At 39.5% G+C, this 22827-nt stretch overlaps 1 protein-coding gene across 1 annotated transcript; it reads right to left on the reverse strand.

Moving 5' to 3' along the window:
- Positions 1–913: 913 nt before the first annotated feature.
- LOC114099319 (butyrophilin-like protein 1) lies at positions 914–22155 on the reverse strand. The gene is made up of 6 exons (XM_071613825.1): positions 22137–22155; positions 21034–21172; positions 18436–18794; positions 18248–18327; positions 2232–2412; positions 914–1137 (listed from the first exon to the last, which is right to left on the reverse strand). The coding sequence occupies exons 1-6, from the start codon at positions 22153–22155 to the stop codon at positions 914–916; spliced, it is 1002 nt and encodes a 333-aa protein (XP_071469926.1).
- Positions 22156–22827: the final 672 nt, after the last annotated feature.

Genomic DNA, 22827 nt, shown 5'->3' on the forward strand with positions numbered 1-22827 from the left:
GAAGTAGGTAACTTGGCTGTGTCCTTGAAGACAGTCTTGTCCTGGGCCCCCTGTTTCTCTTGCTCTTGCCTCCCTGCACCCTTGCCTTCTATCTTCCATGAGGTGAGACACTTGCTCCATCACCTGTTCCCTGTCATCACATGACATTCTGCCTCAGAAACAATGGAGCCAGGTGACTATGAACTGAAACCTCTAAGACTGTGAGGATAATAAATCTCTTCTCCTTCAGGTTGATTTTCTCACAGAGAAAAAAAAAGGTGACTAACACATTATTCATTTCTCTGGAAATTTCTGGATGATAAACTTTCTATCATCTGCAGAAATAGAACAAGTGACCATTCTCAACCTCAAGGTTCCTCTACAAACATTCAAGTCCAGTAATGTGTGTCCCATTTGTTTGATTTTTTCTTGACATAGGGTACCACTATGCTGTCCAGGCTGGTCTCAAAATTATGGGCTAAAGTGATCCTCCTACTTTAGCCTCCCCAGTAGCTAGGACCACAGGTATGTGGTGCCACACCTGTCTTAAATACATTTTAACCAAAAAAAAAAAAAAATGGCTCCTCATAGTTAAATTCCACATTCCCTAAGCCAGTTCCAAAACAGTCAAATTTTTTCTTCTGCTATCTGAATATAGGACATGAATAGAACTCTCATAACCACACATATTAAGTCTGAACACAGAGCAGGAGGACAAGCCCAGTGAGCCTTCCAAGTATCATCTCAGGAGATTTTGCCACAGGGAGTCTGTAGCCAAAGGAAAGGCAACAGTGGGGGATCAAGGACAGCAATGGACCCTGTGGGAACAAAACCTGAAAGTTTCAGGGAAGTAATGGAGATTCAGCCTCTGGGTGAGCACCATCAACACCACAGCCAGCGTTGAACCCCTCCATTGAGGTGCTCAGGATTGCCTCTAAAGGAAATGAATTGTCAAGCTGTATAGGGAGCCCCTCAGACTCTCCATGGAGCAAATTGTCATGGACACATCTCCATACATAAACATGAAGTATGGAAAGAGAGTTCCACAGAAGGAAACTGGAGGGAAAGAGAAAATATGAAAACCATCCATCAAGTTATAGAAGGAGACATCCCCTTCACTGTAGTCCAGGAAAACCCCCACCCTGGCAGGGATTTTGCCTAGGAAATAACCAAGTCACAGGACCAGTCCAGGCACAACATCTATCCTTAAACTTCCCCATGACCTAAAACCCCCTATCTGGTAATTCCTCATGCCAATCTATTCTTTTCATATCTTTCCTTCAGACTCCCAGAGTCCACCTGCTGAACCATCCTTTCTCTATCACCACTTCCCAGTAACATCTTCCTGATATGATGCCCTCAAAATCCAACACACTGCATTTCTCATATGTGCATATGCATCTTTTCATTAGACAGAAAGCCTGTGGTGATCAGAGTCTGGATCCAGAGTGACAGGCCCTGTTGAGAGAGTTATCAATCATGCAAAGTCCTCCCCTGCCCCAATAAAAAGCACACAGACACCCACCACCTCATAGCCACAGAGTTGCCTGAACTGAGGAGGGGATAAGCTTCCTGCAATATGAGTCTTTTAACTCAAGGCCATGTTCTCAAACAGGAGAAAGAGCCAGAGGCTGATTTTAGGGGGGGTAGATTTGTGACAGGACCCTTGAGAACCAGTACCAGTGTTGTGACCATCACTTCTGCCATGGTAACACTGTTGGTGATGCCAGCATCTGAATCACCACAGAGAACTTAAGGAGAAGCCAGAAGCCATGAGGGCAACAGGAGGAACATCTAGAAGCACACAGTCACTCATAGGCTTGGAACCATTCCTTCCGTCAATCTATGAGAGAACACAGATCTCATATCAGGGATTTGCAGAGTCTCTACACATCAGGGTCAGCACCCAGTCTTCTGAAACACAGCAATGTGGAAGGAAGAAGGGAAAAGCTATGTGAAAACATTCTGCTGCTGTATATTTACACACACACACACACACACACACACACACCTCACACATTCTGCTGCAGCTTTCCCATGAAGACTAAGCCCAAAACCTTAACACCCCAGGATCAAAACAGTGGATATAAATCTGAAAGGTCACTGTTCAGATTTAACTACTAAATAATGCTTTTCTCAAGGCACAGACACACAACCATCCTGAAAACTGGGTTATCAAGAGATTTAATTGATGTTATCAAAATTTCCAAGACCTCCAATTACTTATAAAGAACGGACTGTGAGTAGACTACCATGGGAGATAAAGTCCAGAGGCCCAGATCCACCCACGCCAGCATCTGTGGGGCCCAGGGGCATAGCAGGCCTGGTCCACACCTTTCCTGGTGGGGCAGACACTCGCCAGAGCTGAGCCTCTGGTGAAGAACTGCCCCTTCTAACCAGTGGACTACCATGGGAAGCGAGAGCCATCCCAGACTGCCCACACCAGTCCACAAGGGATCCAGACTCTCAGTAGGCCCAGTCCACCCCTCCACAGGTGGGGCAGGCACTGGCAGAGCCTAGCCTTAGGAGCAGGAATGTCCCTTCTGACTGGCAGAAAACCTTGGGGGGTAAAGTCCAGTGGCCTATATCCACTCACTCCAACATATGCAGGACTCAGATCCAGGATGCAGTTGCATTCATTGAGGGACACCAGCAGGGTATGGAAGCCCAAAACCAAGGTAAGGTAAGACAATCTTCACAGGTACTACAAGAATATAGGGAAGAAACTTTAATATCTCAGATCCACACTGCAAGAAAGGAAGACACACAAGACAACATGAGAAAACAAGGGAGGAAGGTGCCCCCAAACAAACCAGGATACTATAATAACAGAACCCATGGACAGCAAAGTTCATGAAATGTGAGAGAAGGAGTTCAAAAGATTCATAATTAAAATGATCTGTGAAATACAGAATGACCTAAATGAGCAAACACAGGCAAAAATAGATCACTCCAACAATGAGATAAGAGAGAAAATACACGTAGCAAAAGATTACTTCAAGAGAGAGATACAGCCCATGAAAAAAACAGTCAGGAATCCTTGAAATGAAGGATACAATAAATCAAATAAAAAACTCAATAGAAAGCATAACAGACTAGATTACTTGGAAGAAAGAACATCAGATAATGAAGACAAAGTACACAATCTGGAAAATAAAGTTGATCACACAGTGAAGAAACTTAGAAACCATGAACAGAACATCCAAGAATCATGGAACAGCATCAAAAGACTAAATCTAAGAGTTATTGGGATAGAGGAAGGCACAGAGTTTCAAACCAAAGGAATGCACATTCTCTTTAATGAGATAATATCAGAAAATTTTCCAAACATGAAGAATGAATTGGAAAACCAAATACAAGAGGCTTACAAGACATCAAATGTACAAAATTACAACAGATCTGGTCATTTGGATAATATTAATTCTGCCTATTCAAGAGCAAGGTAGATCCAATCCAACACCTAGATAATAAATAATATGGTACTGAATGAACAATGGTTTACAGAAGACATCATGGAAGAGATTTTTAAAAAAATTTAGAGGTAAATGAGAACAGATACAACATATCAAAATCTCTGCGACACTATGAAAGCAGTTTTAAAAGGAAAATTCATTGCATGGAGTTCATACCTTAAAAGAATGAAAACTCAACAATAAATTACTTAACATTACATCTCAAAGCCCTAGAAAAAGAACAACAAATCAAAACCAAAATCAGCAGAAGACAGGAAATAATTAAAATCAGAGCTGAAAGCAATAAAATTTTAACAAAAGAAATAATTGAAAAAATTGACAGAACAAAAAGTTGGTTCTTTGAAAAAATAAATAATATTGACAGTCCCTTAGCCATGCTAACAAAGAGGAGAAGAGAGAAAATTCAAATCACTAACATACATGATGAAAAAGGAAATATCACAACAGACAACACATAAATACAGAAGATAATCAGAAATTATTTTGAAATCTTTTACTCCAATAAATAGAAACTATCAAAGGCATTGACAAATTTGTAGATTCATATAATTTGCCCAAATTAAATCAGGATGATATACACAATTTAAACAAATCAATTTCAAGTGACAAAATGCAGATGCCATCAAAAGTCTACCAACCATGAAATGCCTAGGACCAGATACACAGTCAAGTCCTACAAGACCTTTAAAGAATAACTAATACCAGTACTCTTCAATTTATTTCAGAAATAGAAAAAAAGGCAGCATTTCCAAACTCACTCTACAAGACTCATCTTATAGAAAAAGACATATCCCTCTGATTCCAAAACAAAGCAAAGACACAACAAAAAAAGAAAACTTCTGACCAATATCTCTAATGAACATATATTCCAAAATTCTCAATAAAATTCTGGAAAATCAAATACAAAAAACATATCAAAAAAATCATGCACCATGATCAAGTGGGATTCATCCCATTAATACAAGGTTAGTTAAACATACAAAAATCAATAAATGTAATTCATTACATCAATAGACTTAAAGAATCATCTCCATAGACATAGAAAAAGCATTTGACAAAATATAGAGTTCAAAAACTCTATAAAAACTAGGGATAACAGAAACATATATCAACATCATAAAGGCTACCTATGCTAAGTCCCAGGCCAACATCATTCTAAATGGAGAAAACTTGAAGGCATTCCCTCTACAAATTGGAACAAGGAAGATCGAAGATGGCGGAGTACAAGAGATACCGTTTTCTGGATGCTGTGTGCCGCAGCTGTGTGTAGCTTCTCCATAGGCACTCGCCTTGACAGAATACAGCATCTCAGAGTGTGTGACAGGACCACATACAGTGTATTTTCACAGAATCCACCAGTGCTGCTAACACCACACAGAACTCAGAGACTCTGTCTTCCGGTAAGATTTAGACTCCATTTCCAAATCCCACAGTTTGAGCACATGAGCAGCTCTCAAGCAGTGAAGTAAAAACATTAAATAAGGACCTGTGCAGAGCTACAGAACTCCAGACTACACTCTTCTCCAAAGCAGGTCACCAGACAACTTTCTAGCAACAGCACAAGGACATCCCAGCTACCCACACCAGACACCCCTGTGCATGAAACATACGTGGCTTCATCTTGAAAAATATTTCTCGCCATCTTTTGGTGGTCATGGCTACCAGTCTGGATGAATATGCGACTGAACAGGTATCTGGATTCCAACTCTCAATCCCCTCAGCTGTGATGATTTGGCACAGTTACTTTCCAACACAAAAACAGCTCTCATTTGACAGGTGTGCAGTATGACCAGGGTACTGCCCACCTGGTGCAAACCAAGGGCGAAGAGCAAGAAATCCCACAGTTGAGACCTGATAAGCAATAGAGAGGAGGGGTCTAAAAACTCAGAGCAACTCAGAGAAACCAAGATTAGGGAAGCTCCAGGCAAGAGAGGGAGAGCTCAAGTCTTCTCACACTGGTTACCAACACCACGGGGAGGGCAGAGACTCAAGCTTGGAATAGAGAGCTCCAACTACTGGAAGAAAAGAGAGGAAAACAGAATTCTAATAGTATTTTTGTTTGTTTGTTGGTTTGTTTGTATTTTTTTTTTTTGTTTTATGTTTGTTTGTTTTCTTCTCTTCCATTTTATCCTTTTTCTTTCTCCTCTACCTTTCCTACTCTGGTCCTCACAACCTCCGTATATGTGAAACCAAGAATATTGCATGAAATAGAACTTTAAGAATTGAGTCACCAGAATGATATAATATAGAGGAATTGCATAAGCACCCCCCTTTTTTTCTTTCTCTCCCTCTCTCTTTTCTCTTTCCTTCTTTCCTTTTTATTTTTCTTCCTTCTCTTTTCCTCTTTCAACCTACTAATTTTTATTATTTTTACTTCTTGTAATTTTCTAAATACATATATGTGTTTGTTTTTATGCATTCTACTGTGCTCCAACGTACATGTCTACCCTCCTCTTCATTAGAGTTCTCCTCCAAATTTCCTACATTATATTAATCCCATACCCTCATATCTTTCCCCCTTAATATAACGTCATAAGCCCAACCCCCAGTTCTCTGTCTGCCACCAGAAACTGTACAACTTTTATAAAACTACTGATTATATTTTAAATAATAATTGAATCCAAAATTTCTAGATATTGAGACTAACTAAAATGTCTTAATAACAATAATTTGTTCATAGGTGATGTACTGTTGATATTGGGAACTGTCAACATTGTCCTTCCCCACAAAGGAAGGATCTTGGAACTACAAGAGCACTACAAGTCTATAGAATATGAAGCAAAAACACCCCAGTTCCACAGAGCTGGAACGAAGCACAAGCAACATGAAAAGACAAGGGAAGAAAATAGCACAAATAATTTAAGACAACACAAAAAATTAACAGCTACAGCAGAAAAATTACAGAGAAAGATTTCAGGATATACATGAATTAGATGATTTGGAATCTTAAAGAAGACATTAGATAATACAGACAATGAAAAATCACTTTGCCAATGAGCTACATAAACAGATCCAAGAAGCAAAGGTCACCTCTATAGGGAGATAGAGGTTATACCAAAACCAAAACAGAAATGCTTAAAATATAAGAAATAATAAACCAAATTAAAAATTCAAATGAGAGCATTACAAGCAGAGTAGACCACTTAGAAGACAGGACATCAGACAGCAAAGACAAAGTATAACATCTTGAAAAGAATGCAGACAGCACAGTGAAAATAATAAGAAACCACAAGCAGAATATCCAAGAAATAAGGGATAGCATAAAAAGACAAAATTTAAGTTATTGGAATAGAGGAAGGCATGGAGGTCCAAACCAAAGAAATGAGCAATCTGTTCAATGAAATAATATCAGAAAACTTTTCAGACATGAAGAATGAAATGGAAATCCAAATCCAAGAAGCCTACAGGATGCCAAATGTGCAAAATCAAAACATATCCACACCAAGACACATTATAATGAAAATGCCCAACTTCTGTATTATTCAGAATAAAGAGAGAATTTTAAAAGTCACAAGAGAAGGGAAACACATTACATATATAGGTAAACCAATTAGGATAAAGGCAGATTTTCAGTACAGATCCTGAAGGTTAGAAGATCTTGGAACAAGATATAGCAAGCTCTGAAAGATAATGGGTGCCAACCAAGAATCTTGTATCCAGTAAAACTAAGCTTCAGATTTCAAGATTAAATTAAAACTTCCCACAATAAACAAAAGTTAAAAGAATTTACAGCTAGAAACCTGGCACTGTAAAACATCCTTGGCAAAATATTTCATGAAGGGGAAATAAAACACAACAATGAAAATCAGCAGATGGTAGGCAGTAACCTAAAGGAAAAACTAATCAAAGAAGAAAACCAGTTCAAGTAAAATAACAAAAATAAACAAATATGGCTGGAAATACAAACCATGTCTCAATAGTAACTCTAAATTAAATTAACGGCTCTAACTCACCAATCAAAAGACATAGGCTAGAAGATTGTATTTAAAAAAAAATATCCAACAATATTCTCCTCCAGGAAACTCATCTGATAGGAAAAGACATACACAGACTGAAGGTGAAAGGTTTGGAAAAATGATACCATTCACATGGATTGCAGAAGCAAGCAGGAATCTCCATACTCATATCAAATAAAACAGACTTCAGCCAAAGTTAATCAAAAGGGATAAAGATGGACATCACATACTGCTCAAGGGAATCATACACCAACAAGACAGGACAATCATAAATATATATGCTCTAAACAATGGTGCCATCTATATTCATCAAACAAACTCTTCTCAAGGTCAAGAGTCAAATTGACCACAACACAATAATCATGTGTGCCTTGAACACATCTCTCTTACCACTGGACAGATCTTCCAAACAAAAGTTGAATAAAGAAACAATATAGCTCAATAACACAATAAATAACTTAGACTTAACTGACATATATAGAAATATATTAACCAGCATCAAGCAGATACATTTTCTTCTCAGCACCACATGGATCCTTCTCAAAAATAGACCATATACTATACCACAGGGCAACTCTTAGCAAATACCAAGGAGTAGAGATACTACCATGCATTTTATCAGATCATAATGGAATGAAGTTGGAAATCAATGACAAAATAAAGAATGAAATTTCTGCATCACATGGAGCCAGAACAATCTGCTACTGAATGAACAATGGGTTACAGAAGACATCAAGGAGGAGATTAAATAATTCTTAGAGGTAAATGAGAACACAGACACAACATATACAAATCTCTGGGACACTATGAAAACAGTACTAAGAGGAAAATTCATTGCATGGAGTTCATTCCTTAAAAGAAGAAAAAGTCAACAAATAAATGACCTCACACTACATCTCAAAGCCCTAGAAAAAGAAAAAAAAAACATCAGTAGCAAAAGTAGTAGAAGGCAAGAAATAATTAAAATCAGAGCTGAAATGAAATCAAAATAAAAGAAACAATTGAAAAAATTGACAAAAATTAAGTTGGTTCTTTGAAAAAATAAATAAAATTGACAGATCCTTAGCCATGCTAACGAAGAGAAGGAGAGAGAGAGAGCTCAAATCACCAGCATATGTGATGAAAAAGGCAATATCACAACAGACACTACAGAAATATAGAGAATAATTAGAAATTATTTTGAAACATTATACTCTAATATAATAGAAGACAGTGAAGGTATTGATATATTTCTTAAGTCATATGATCTGCCCAGATTGAGTCAGGAAGATATACACAACTTAAACAGACCAATATCAAGTGAGAAAATAGAAGAAGCCATCAAAAGACTACCAACCAAGAAAAGCCCAGGACCGAATGGATACATAGCCGAGTTCTATCAGACCTTCAAAAAAGAACTAATACCAATACTCTTCAATTTATTTCAGGAAATCAAAAAAGAGAGAGTACTTCCAAACTCATTCTATGAGACCAATATCACCCTGATTCGAAAACCAGACAAAGACACTTCAAAGAAAGAATACTTCAGAACAACATTTCTAATGAACATAGATGCAAACATCCTCAATAAAATTCTGACAAATTATATAGAAAAACATATCAAAAAGATTGTGCACCATGATCAAGTGGGATTCATCCCAGGGATGCAAGGTTATTTCAACATATGGAAATCAATAAATGCAATTCATCACACCAATAGACTTAAAGATAAGAATCATATGATCATCTTGATAGATGCATAAAAAGCATTTGACAAAATACAAACACTGCTTTATGTTCAAAACACTAGAAAAACTAGGGATAACAGGAACATGTCTCAACATGCTAAAGGCTATCTACACTAAGCCAACATCATTCTAAACAGAGAAAAATTGAAGGCATTCCCTCTAAAATCTGGAACAAGAAATGGATGCCCTCTTTCACCACTTCTATTCAAGATAGTTCTTGAAACACTGACCAGAGCAATTAGATGAAAGAAATTAAAGGAATAAGTATAGGAAAAGAAGAACTTGGAACTAGCACTATTTGTTGATGATATGGTTCTATACCTAGAGGACCCAATAAACTCCAACAGAAAACTTCTAGAACTAGTAAATGAATTTAGCAGAGTAGCAGGATATAAAATCAACACCCATAAATCAAATGCATTTCTGTATGTCAGTGACAAAGTCTCTGAGAAGGAAATAAGAAAAACTACCCCATTCACAATATCCTCAAAAAAAAAAGATTCTTGGGAATCAACTTAACAAAAGAGGTGAAAGATCTGTACAATGAAAACTACAGAAGCCTAAAGAGAGAAATCAAAGAAGATCTTAGAAGATGGAAAGATCTACCTTGCTCATGTATAGGCAGAATTAAATTATCAAAATGATTATACTACCAAATCACTATACAGGCTTAATGCAATTCCTATCAAAATCCCAATGGCATTCCTCATAGAAATAGAAAAAAGCAATCATGAAATTCATCTGGAAAAATAAGAGACCCAGAATAGATAAATCAATTGTAATCAGGAAGAGAAAAGCAGGTGGTATTGCTATACCAGACCTTACTACAGATCAATAGTAACAAAAACAGCATGGTATTGGCACCAAAAACAAGCCAGTAGATCAATGGTACAGAATAGAGGACACAGAGACTGATCCACAAAATTACAATTACCTTATATTAGAAAAAGGTGGCAAAAAAACATGCACTGAAGAAAAGATAGCATCTTCAACAAATGGTGCTGGGAAAACTGGAAATCCATACACAACAAAATGAAATTAAACCCCTACCTCTCATCATGCACAAAACTTAACTCAAGATGAATCAAGGATCTAGGAATGAAACCAGAGACTCTGCATCTAATAGAAGAAAAATTTGGCCCTAATTTTCATCATGTGGGATTAGGCCACAACTTCCTTAATAAGACTCCTATAGCACAAGAATTAAAAACAAGAATCAATAAATGAGATGAATTCAAACTAAAAAGTTTTTTCTCAGCAAAAGAAACAATAGGTGAGGTGAACAGAGAGCCCAAATCCTGGGATCAAATTTTTACCCCTCACAAATCATATAGAGCACTAATCTCTAGGGTATATAAAGGGAAGGGGAAGGGGATTAGCAAGGATGGTGGAATGTGATGGTCATCATTATACAAAGTACATGTATGAAGACTTGAATTGGTGGCCACATACCTTATATACAAACAGAGATATAAAAAATTTGATTTATATGTGTATTAAGAATTGTAATGCAAAAAAAGAAAAAAGTACATGTATAATGGTATAAATTGTTGTGCACATATTTAAATACAGAGATACAAAAAATGGTGCTCTATATGTGTAATAAGGATTACAATGCATTCCACTGGTGTCGTGTACTTTAAAAAATAATAAAATCAATTTAAACAAATAAAAAATAAAAACTGGAACAAAGCAGGGATGCCCTCTCTCACCACTTCTATTTAACATAGTTCTTGAAACGCTGGACAGAACAATTAGGCGAAAGAAATTAAAGGGGTACAAAAAAAACGAAGAATCAAATTGGCAGTATTTGCTGATGATATGATTCTATACTTGGAAAACCCTAAAAGTTCCACCAGAAAACTTCTAGAACTAGTAAATGAATTCACCAAAGTAGGATATAAAATCAACACCCATGAATCAAAGGCATTTCTGTATATCAGTGACAAATCCACAGAAAGGGAAACGAGGAAAACTACACCATTTTATATAACCTCCAAAAAATTAATTACCTGGGAATCAATTTAAAGAAAGAGGTGAAAGATCTATATAATGAAAATTAAAGAACCCTAAAGAAATCAAAGAAGACCTTAGAAGATGGAAAAATCTATCTTGCTCTTGGATAGGCAGAATTAATATTATCAAAATGACCATACTACCAAAAGCACTACACAGATTTAATACAATTCTGATCAAAATTCCAATGACATTCCTCATATAAATAAAAAAAGCAATTTTGAAATTCATCTGGAAAAATAAGAGACCCAAAATAGCTAAATCAATCCTTAGCAGGAACAGTGAAGCAGATGGCATCACTATACCATTTTAGAAAACTTTTGGTTTACAGCTAGCAGCTACGGGCAGCTCAGAGTGCTAGGAAGACCTATGCTTTTACAGAAACACCTGCAGGAGGGGGCGGCTCTGCTCTAGCAAGCTGTCAGTGAAACCATATCCTCAGTGCTTGATGTCAGCATTGCCAAGCTACAAGGCCAGGAAACCATGAGTTAGGTGCATCGGGGCATGAAACCCCTAAAAAGGTCCCCTCCCCTAGGGACAATGATCCTTCCAGTCTGCCTTCCATCATATAGCAATATTTACAGCTTCCTCATAGTGTGGCTACATTAATCATAAGATGATTAGTTTCTACATGTTATATAACCTGATTGCTTAAGTATGATTGGAAGATGTATTCTATAGCAATTGTAATCACTTCCACATTAAACGAGATTGCCTGGAGTTCAACAATGGTTGTCACCTGCCAGCTCTCACCAGCTCCTGGTATCTGTGTGTTGACTCTGCTGCTGTTACTCACATGATTGAGGTAGCAGAGAGACCAACTGATCACACCAGTAACCAGAACACACACAATACCAGACCTTAAACTATATCTACTACAGAGCAATAGTAACAAAAACAGCATGGTATTGGCACCAAAACAGACTGGTAGGCCAATGGTACAGAATAGAGGACACAAAGAATAACCCACAAAATTACAATTATCTTAGACAAAGGTGCAAGAACATGCATTGGAGAAAAGATAGCCTCTTCAACAAATGGTGCTGGGAAAACTGGAAATGAAATTAAACCCCTATCTCTCACCATGCACAAAACTCAACTCAAAATGGATCAGGGACTTAGAAATGAAACCAGAGACCCTGTGTTTAATAGAAGAAGAAATAGGCCCTAATCTCCATAATGTGGGGTTAGACAGAACTTCTTAATACGACTCCTGTGGCACAAGAATTAAAATCAAGAATCAATAAATAGGATGAACTCAAACTAAAAAGTTTCTTCTCAGCACAAGAAGCAATCTGTGAGGTGAATAGAGAGACTACATCTTGGGAGCAAATCTTTACCCCTCAAACATAAGAAGAACACTAATCTCTAGGGTTTATAAAGAACTCAAAAACCTAAGCACACAAAAAAAAAAACAAATAAGCCAATCAATAAATGGGCCAAGGACATGAACAAACACTTCTCAGAAGATGATGTACAATCAATCATGAAAAAAAAATACATGAAAAAATATTCAACATCAGTAGCAATTAGAGAAATAAAAGTCAAACCACTCTAAGATTTCATCTCACTCCTGTCAGAATAGCAGCTATTTTGAAGACAAACAACAATAAATGTTGGTGAGAACATGGGGAAAATGATACATACACTGCTGGTGGGACTGAAAATTGGTGCAGCCAATATGGAAAGCAGTATGGAAACTTCTTGGAAAATTGGAAATGGAACCACCATTTAATCCAGCTATCCCTCTCCTTGGTCTACACCTAAAGGATGTAAAAACAGAATACCACAGGAACACAGCCACATCAATGTTCATAGCAGCAGAATTCACCATAGCTAACCTGTGGAACCAACATAGATGCCCTTCAATAGATGAATAGATAAAAAAATTGTGGCATGTATACATAATGGAATATTACCCAGCAATAAAATATAATAAAATCATGGCATTTGCAGGTAGATGGATGAAGTTAGAGAAGATAATGCTAAGTGAAGTTAGCCAATCTCCCCAAAAAAACAAATACTGAATGTTTTCTTTGATATAAGGAGGCTGATTCACAGTGGAATAGGGAGAGAGAGCATGGGAGGAATAGAGAAACTCTAGATAAGGCAGAGGGGTTGGAGGGGAAGGGAGGGGACACGGGGTTATAAATGGTGGTGGAATGTGATGATCATTATTATCCAAAGTACAGGTATGAAGACACGAATTGGAGTGAATATACTTTGTATACAACCAGAGATATGAAAAATTGTGCTCTATATGTGTAATAAGAATTGTAATGCATTCTGCTATCATATATAAACTTTTTAAAATGTCCTTATAATTAGTCAAAAACTTACTATTGCAATATAATATTAAATTTTTAAAAAAATAATAAATGAACAAGATTTTTTCTTTCTTAAAGATTAGTATCTAAATTTGTGCCCCCCATTTGCACTAATACAGGTTCAATCACATACATTGGTACTTCCATCTTTGTTGAGTTGATTCATAGAAACTAGATCATATAAAATGGCTGAGCAGACCCAGATAACCCTTGGAGAAAAGTAAATTTTGCTCATTTTTCACCAAGACATTAGTTGGAATAAAATTATAATTTTATATATAATAACTGACTGAGATATAAAGGAGAAGAAAAGTGAGAAGGAAGCAGATAGGGAGAAAAAGAGAAAGAGTGAAAGAAAAAAACTTTTGAGACTTTCTGGTGTGTCAAGTACCATGCTATGCACCTTAATGCACCCTTCCCATAATTCCTGAAGATAATTTTAATTTATAACTCATTGTTATAATTTCATGAACAAGATGAGATCAGACATTAGTTAACCTCACACTATGGACCTGTTAATATGAAAGTGTGGATTCTAGTATGCATAGGTGTTTATTCTTATAAAATAAAAGAGTATGCAAGTTATATATAGAAACTTGTAGATGGTAATTCAGCAGATAATGTGGAGATGAAAAAAACAGACTATTTGATCCTTCTTTTTTAATAAACATGTCCCCAGGAAAATCATTAAGATTCTCAAAGAGTGTTCCTCATACATCTGAATCCAAAGCCTCCTTGATACAATGGCTCACTCTCCTCTGACTCTCACAGTCTATATCCCTGATGTGAAAAAGAAACACCCAGAGCAGGAAAAGGGCATATTATACAAATTCAGATGGCACAGGTCCTAAACTCACGCCCAGAGTTCAAGAGTCCTCTGGATAATCTTTCATTGTATTGGAAACTGCCTTAGCATATGCCTTTCCTAACTGCTACTGGAAGGGGGAAGTGGTCTCATTACCACAGGCAAACTCAATGAAATGATTACTTAGAAATGGCTTAATGGAATTCACATACACACACGTGTGTGCGTGCGCACACACACACACAATAAATTTACTGAAAACTCTCAAAGATGTATCAAGGAGTTGGTTACATTTCATGCATACAAAGAACCCACAAATCCTCTTCACTCTCAACTCTAACCACCTTGGATGTGATCTTCCAGCTCTCACTGCTTCAGCACACCCAAAATGTCTATGTGAATCTTGGGCACTCTACTTTCCTTCTGATCCCCTCTCTTCTCCCATCTCATCCTTTCTTCATTGATTTGTTCCATACCCTTTCTCAGGTAAACACTTTTAAACTCCCCAGGTTCCTTATTTTATGATCCCTACATTAAAAAATATCAAAGACCAAGCCCAACAGGCAAAACAAAATTCTCTTAAAAGCAGAGAAAATTGTTGTGAACATTAACTTGCATTTTGTTCCTGAGAATAGTTTGCATATAGTTTCATGTGTTTCACATACCCCCCTTAGCATCCTGGGCCCCAAATTTAGAACACCAGAAACTCATTTCTCAGCAACCAAGTTGCTTCTAAGGTGCTTAGAAGCAATCCCACTAGGATAGCAAGTCAGAGTATGAGGGGGCTGGGAGAAGACCAATATCCAGAGGACCAGGAAGAAACAACACAACCAAACCTGGACACAAAGGGTAGGAATCTGAGGTAAAAGGAATATAAAACTAAGGCCCCACATTAGGAATATGCAAGTAATAAACTGTCAAATACGATTTCTAAAATTTTTTGGAGACCAGCAATTCCTATCCACAGTTACAACCCTGGTCCATCTAGGCTGTCCTCACAACCGAACTCTCCAGTGTTATTGCACCAACAACAAACAGCAGTTGAACTCAATGTTTTCAGGGGGTACAGATAACCCTAACCTGCAGTAGAGGATAAGCCTAGAAAGGGTTCACTCCTCACCCCCACAAAATGAAAAGCTAAAATCAGAATTTTAAAAAAGACATTTGGGAAATTAATTGAAGAATGTTTTAGGGCCGAGGTTGCGGCTCAGAAGTAGAGTGCTCACCTAGCATGCATGAGGCACTGGGTTCCATCTTCAGCACCACATAAAAATAAAATAAAGGTATTGTGTCCACCTACAACTTAAAAAAATGTTTAAAAAATGAATAATGATTTAAATACAGTAATGTAAGTTCTGTGGTCCAATCCCAAGGAGAAGTCCCTGTAGTCTTCTAATGCAAATGACAATCATTTTTCTCTCCTTTTAGGAGAATTTTGCTTTTCTGTTGTGCTTGCTTTGGTTAGTTTGGGCGAGGGGCAGATTAATGTGCATGGACTATGAAAAAAAAGACCCAAGAGAAATTAAAAATGTTTACTGGGAAGGTTGGAAATAAATTAGAGAAGAGAGAGCAGGAAAACCCATCCCATCCTGGGGAGGAGGCCACTGATACAGAAGGGCAGAGGAGGACCCTGGAGGAGGGAAGGCCAAGGAAACATCGGAGTCACTTATCTGAAACAGGGGGCCTTCCTCCAGGTTAAAAGGGATCACACAGTGGTGAGACCACAGCTAAAACAAGCCCAATCAGCATGAGTTATGGGGTAAAACTGCCCAACTTTTCACATGTGAAATATTTCTAGAGAATAATAACCACTCTTTAGGAAGTACTTGGTTCACTCCACTGCCCTGGCCTCCGCTCCATTCTAAAGATGAGACTACCCACAGGAGGACAGAAACCAGAAAGGAGATGGCCTCTTGCAGTATGCAGGGTCCACCAGGTGTTGTGGGAAATCCCCTGGACCACAGATCAAGCCAGTTGCTTTACAGGCCAACTTCTGCCACTGTCCCACTGCTTTCTCTCTGTCAGGAAAACATCTGCCTCAAAACTCATAAAAATCCATATTCTATCTGTCTTTATTCAGTTTTGCTGCTAAGGATAAAAATTATACTCTGTGTGAAAATATTTGAGAGAATAAAATATAAATCATTCCACAATTGTCAGAAGGCATATATATTATATACATATGCCAGGCTTTTACTGGCAATGATATATTTGGGAAAGGAGAAGGGATGTAGCCCGTGGTAGAAGGCTTGCAGAGCATGCCTGAAGCACCAGGGTCACAACTCAGGACCACAAATGAAAAAACAAAATTAAAAAAGATATTTGGGAAATTACCAAAAATGAAGAATGATTCAAAGACAGAAATGAGTTATGGGGTAAAACTGCCCAACTTTTCACATGTGAAATATTTCTAGAGAATAATAACCACTCTTTAGGAAGTACTTGGTTCACTCCACTACATTCCCACATGTGGTGAGTAGCCCACTTGAATTAGCACCTTTGGGAGTTGGAGAAAATATAATCCCTGGATGATGATTTGTTGGGAGATGAATAGAAAGCCACATTCCTAAAATTAATTACTCCCTTTACTTATATAGATCATTTAACAAATTTTTAGTATCTGCCTTTAAACTTCCAGGTGCAGACCAACAGCTAGATGCATTGAAGGCTAAAAATTGATATTCTCACATGAGACCCACGCAGGTGATGGTAATGTGGTTCCCACCAATGGAATAAGCTGGCTGCAAAATAAAAGATAAGAAAAATAAAACAATGAAACAAACCACAGGACACAGAAAATATTTTCAGAAATCAGGAGTGGGACAGGGCAGTCAATCATACAGATTGAGCTTCTATACTAAACATGCAAAATGGAGCCCATGCTTGCTTTTTTATATCAGGGAACATCAGAGGACTTCCATAGAATGTCCTACACCAAAAAAAGGTTATAGGTTGGCTGTCCAGTTCCCAATGGGTTACACCCAATTCCACAGCTACTATGAAGTATCTTTCTAGTAGAGAGTAAGGTTATTTGTCTTGGGCAATCTATTGCATGGTAGAGCCAGAGATAGTTTCCAAAGTTAAACCTAAAACCTCCCTGGCTGCCAAAACTAAAGAAGACCCTCAAGTAATTCATGGATGGCTTTTTGCACAATATAAGGTGGGCAAGCCAAGGTTGAAATAAGATGCAGAATACTAGACAGAAAAATGTCTGTCTGTATAGTATTCTGCATCTTATTACACACCCAAGTTTCCAAGCTGTAGGTAGGAAATAGCAGCCCAGATCTAGGAAAGCTCAGGGATCAGGGTTCTGATTTCCACTAGCTTCCAAATGAGCCTCCCAGGGATGGAGACCCACATGACTGTTCCTAGATAGAGACAGGAGAAGGGACACCAGGACACAGATAGAAAAAGGAAATCAGAGATACCCGGAAAGTCAGTTACCAGATAGATATGCAGTTTTCCTCTAATCTGAAAAAAGAAGAAATAGGGGAGCTAGGAACTAAAACATCTGCTACCAAGAAAACATACAAAATTCAGGAGGGAAAGCAGAACTTACTGAGATCTGCTTGGAGTTCATGTGAAAGAAAATGGAAAACAGCGTGAACCCCCATCTCCAAAAAAAAAAAAAGACTGTGTACCTAGAAAACAACAGAAAAACTTTTTTGTTTACTAGAATTTCTAACTACAAACCCACCCAATACCACCAGTCTCTAGCTGTCCTCTCTGATCTTCTCAGATACTTCCACGGGTCCCAGGATCTCCCTAGAGAGCTGGACCCCAGATTCTGGCCCCTGTCAGCTGTCCTTCACCACCAGGTCTGCACTTGCCTTGTGCGGTCTTACCAATGGCCTTCAGCACCTCTTCTTTGCCTGCTGTTCCTCCTCCTTAAGCCGCCACAGATGATCCTTTTCCTGACTCATCTGTATCCTTTTGGAAAGTGCTTTTCTGATAAAATAGCTACCCCCAAGAGTAGGAGCCCCAGCATGGTCAGGATCACAGCAAATGCTGGCTTCCAGGGTGAAGCCTGAGGGAAGAAGGGCTCTGTGGCCCAGGCAGACAGCAGGTCAGGGGCACACCCAGGAGAGCCAGCACACTCAGAGAGGCCAGCCCCTCCCCACAGCTCTGCTGGGAGTGGGAAGCAGCACTGACCTGGGATGTAAATAGCCATGGCCTTCTCCTGGCCCAGGACAGGGTTGAGGACAGAGCAGGTCACATTCCCCACAGAACTGTCTCTCACCACCAGAGTGGCCTCCACGCTAAATAGCTCCTCAGTGTCTTGGGTGTGAGCCTCAGAAAGCGCTGGGAACTTGTTTCCACTGAGGTCTCTCCACTGCACCTGGGGCTTTGGGAACCATCCTGAGGCTTTGCACACCATGCGCACTCCATCCTCTTCTGGCCCTTCTATGTGCATTTGGGGGTCAGAGCCCATCCCTCTGGGAAAGAAGCGATGGAGCCCCAGAAGGCCGCCTTGGGCCCTGAGACCCCAGAGTTGCCTACATGTTACACATCTAGAGGGGGAATTTTCATGTTGAATTCTGGGAGTTCTATGGGAAGATAGAAGAAAAGGAAGGAGTACAGGGACCCACAAAGGGCACTAGGCGCTTCTTCCCAATCATGAGGCCCAAAGGAAACAGGAAGAATTTGGTCCCAGGGCTCCCTCCTTGAATCTCCTCTCTTCTCACCTCACACACTCTCCTGGGACATCTTCCTCTCTGTGTGATCACCTTGTTTCCTGAATTCTCTTCCCCTACACCCATGTTTCCATGAGTTATCTTTACAAGGTTTCCTCACATACAATTCAAACTCAAAACTTCAGAACTGAATTCATAAATTTGCACCACTTGTAATAAAATGATTATTAAAATATCCCCAATTCCTCAACCTTCTTCAAAGCCAGTTCTCTCACTTCCACAAACTTTTTATTGCCTTTACATTCTGCCTCTGGGCCCAGTCAAGGGATTTGATTTACCCAATGAGAAATTAGCTAATGTGACTAGTGCAGATGTTTGAAAAGCCCTTGCATCTTGGTTTTACTCTCTGCCATTTCCATAGCAGGACATCCTGGGCTACTCAATGGAGGATGGACTCATGTGACATTGCCTGGTCAACCTACTACAGCTGCCCTAGGTCAGCCACATGACCACCTGAAGTGTCAGCACCCACAACCAAGATGCACCTGATGAACTTTTCTGTTGACTTAAAAACAAATAAAAATTACAAGTAAAAAGCTTAATTCTCCATGTTGAAAAAAAGAAGATGCTATTCCTTTTTCTTATACCATTTGCTTTAGGAACTTTCAATTACAGATCTGCACTTTCTCCTCTTTGGAAATGTTTATATATGATTTTGAAAACTGCTTAGGTTTATTGCAGATTTGTGGCTCAGGAATGCCTTTCTCAAGGACCTGGGAACCAATTCTTTGAAATGTAAAAATCAGGGAAGATAGAAACCCTTTACCTCCTTTTCTGTGGAAAGATAAGAGCCTAACTTATGTGGACATCTTGCTCCAAGTTGTAAAACTACTCCCTGTCATAAAGCTGGAGGAGTTTCTTTTGCTTCTTGATAAATCCTACTAGATGACACAGATGATCTCTAAAACTACCATGTAAATTTAGGATGAGTTATGTGAAACAAATACAGCTTTGAGCCCTCTTAGTTCAGGATTTGTTATTCTTCATCTTCAAAATAAGTATTCAGGAGATTATATATGCTTGGCTATTAAAAGAAAGATGAAATTCCTTTTTGGTTGTGTGATCCATTCACAAATCATCATAATATGTTTCACACTCTGGTTTGATGCTTACTCAGTAATAAAAGTGTTTTCTCCTAGCATGGGAGATTTTGTTTTTAATTATATTTCTGAAACATGACCAAAAATGTATGAGTAAACCCAGGTGAGAATAGTGAAATTCAGCCCCAATTAGTTGAATTTGGTTAGTGCCTAAATTAAATACATTTTTCTTACCAGATGCACCTGAGATTGTGGCTGTTTGTTACACAGCATTATCACAGCAGTACAACTGACACATAGTTATCAATAGTCCTGCCACAAACAACAAATAGTTCAAATAAAACCCGGGCAGTCTCTGAAGTCTTCTCCTGGCCTCCCAAAGTTTGTGCCCACAAATCTACTCAGTTGACTCTAGTTTCTAAACCTGTCTGACCCCTCCTCTCCCACCCCACTGCCATGCCTCAGGTCAGGCACTCATTCTCTCCACATCATAACTGCACTCCAGGCCTCCTTCTTGCTCACCTCCCATCCATCCATTCACAGCTGCCAACATGAGAATTCCCAGCATGACTGTGTTTAGGATTCCCCCTACTCTGCATCCAAACTCCATAACAAAGCACACAAAGCCTTTAGTGATCTGGTAACTGCCTTCCTCTCCAACACTTCTCCCCAAACTCCACCATCTGAGACACTCAGGGCCCACACACACAACCCCAAGAACTATCTGGTCAAATGCAAGTAGCCACCATCACCATGTGTCTGCCCTCTGCCTTTTCACCTTCCAGCCCATCAACATCCAGGGCTCTTGTGCCACCCCAGGTGTCCACTCCTAATGATCTCATCCTGACACAGGAGAGTGGTGTTAATACAGGACCATCTCTTTATTCTAGTGTTGCCACTTCTTACCATCCTCCCCCTCACTCCTCCTACCAACCATGATGGCCTCATTATACCCAGAATAATCAATCATAACAGGTGCTCCCTCAGCTTTAAACTCTGGCCCCCCACATACTCACCTGGCTAAATACCTACTCCCTTTGGGCCTTGCATTCATGTTCTCTGCATTCATGCCTGGGACTAGGGAGGAGGGCAGTATGGTATCCTTGCCAAGCACTGCCACAATGGGATGTCGAGGGCCAAAAACCTGGAACTGCTCTGTAGACAGAGACATAGTGGATAGAAAGCTAGAGAGACACAGACAAAAAAACAAGAACACACACCATCAAGTGGGAAGGCCAGGAAAGCTGGGACAGGAGCCAGAAATCTGATGGATTTGGAATAGATCTTCTGATCATAATGATGTGGCCAGAAATGATGTCAGACACTCCCTCATTGGCTTCTGCTCCTGGTCCCAGGCCCTTCCATGAAGAAATCTCTAATTCAGTGATTCTCAAACTCTCATGAAGCAGAGCTCCTAGGATGCCTTATGGAGCACACATCACTGTACCCCACTCCAGAGCATCTCATTCACTAGATCTGGGGTAGGCCAATGAATGTGCATTTTCAAGGAGTTCCAAGGGTGGTCTGGGGAGCACACATTGGGAACTCAGTTCTAACTAACCCCTGACTCAGAACAAACCTGAAACTGACAAAGAGCACACCTGAGGCCTAGGTCAGCACTCTTTGGTCATTCAGCCACACCCAGGAAATTCCCCTCTTCTTATTCTAAATTATTTACTTCAGTCTATTTTTTTCTCCTCCACTGATTGAGGAGAGAAATACATATGCACTTTCAAACATAGAGTCAAATGCTACTTACTGCTGTGAAGATCCTGCTCTCATCATTCACAGAAACCCCCATCACTGCACGTTCAAGAAGCAGTTCACCTCACTCTCCACCCTTGGTGCTCTTGGGCTTCTGAGGCTACCACATGACTCCTCTGCAGGACACACTGCAATGGGCCTCAAAGAGCTACTCTCAAACCCTTTGCCACTCCACTCTGGTCTCAGTCACCATTAAATCTCAACTGGAGGATGACTAGGATTCCTGACCTCAGTGATCCTTTTAACATGTGAGCTGATCCATGTTGCTGCTCTGCTCAAAGCCTCCACATGGTTCCCCACTTGTCCCCAGGCCTGACAAGGTGGACCCTCCTTCCCAAGACCCCTCTGAACTCACCTGCTGCTTCTCTCTCCATGGGCTCTAGTCCAGCAACACTGGCCTCTGTGCTTCCTCACACCTCAGCACACTGCCAGCTCTGCAAGGCTCCTCCCCCTGCAGGAACCCTCCTTCCAAATGGTCCTACAGCTCACTCCCCCTTCTCCAGGGTTATGTTCCCATCTACACACCACCTCACTGAACACTGCTGCCTGCCCACACCTGCCTCCCATAACCCTGACTGCCCACACCCTGCCCTGATGCATTTCCCATCATGGTCATCTCCTCCAACACACTTAGGGCTCTCTGCCTAGTTGCAATTATTACTCACTCTCTCCCGCTAGAAGGTAAACTGTATGACAGAATTCCTGTATGATTCTTTCATAGAATAGCACCTAACAATCAACATTTCATTAATATTTCAGGAATAAAATGAATGAATGAAAGCTTGCAACACAAAAAAAAAAAAGACAAGAAAATAAAAAATAAGAGAAAATAGACTTTCAAATGTTTGTATATCCTGCAGTTTACAACCACAAAGGAAAACAGATGGGGACACTCACCCATGGACAGTTGAACAAGGAGAAGCAGGGAAGTGAGACAGCAGAGCAAGGAGTGACTGCAGCAGCCTTCCATATCTTTAGAGATGGGGAGAGAGATGGGGATGAGGGCCAAGACCTGCAGGCAGGAGGCAGGTCCAGCCCAGAGCTCC

Source organism: Marmota flaviventris, chromosome 6 (genome assembly GCF_047511675.1).
Source record: "Marmota flaviventris isolate mMarFla1 chromosome 6, mMarFla1.hap1, whole genome shotgun sequence".
Classification (NCBI taxonomy): Eukaryota; Metazoa; Chordata; class Mammalia; order Rodentia; family Sciuridae; genus Marmota; species Marmota flaviventris.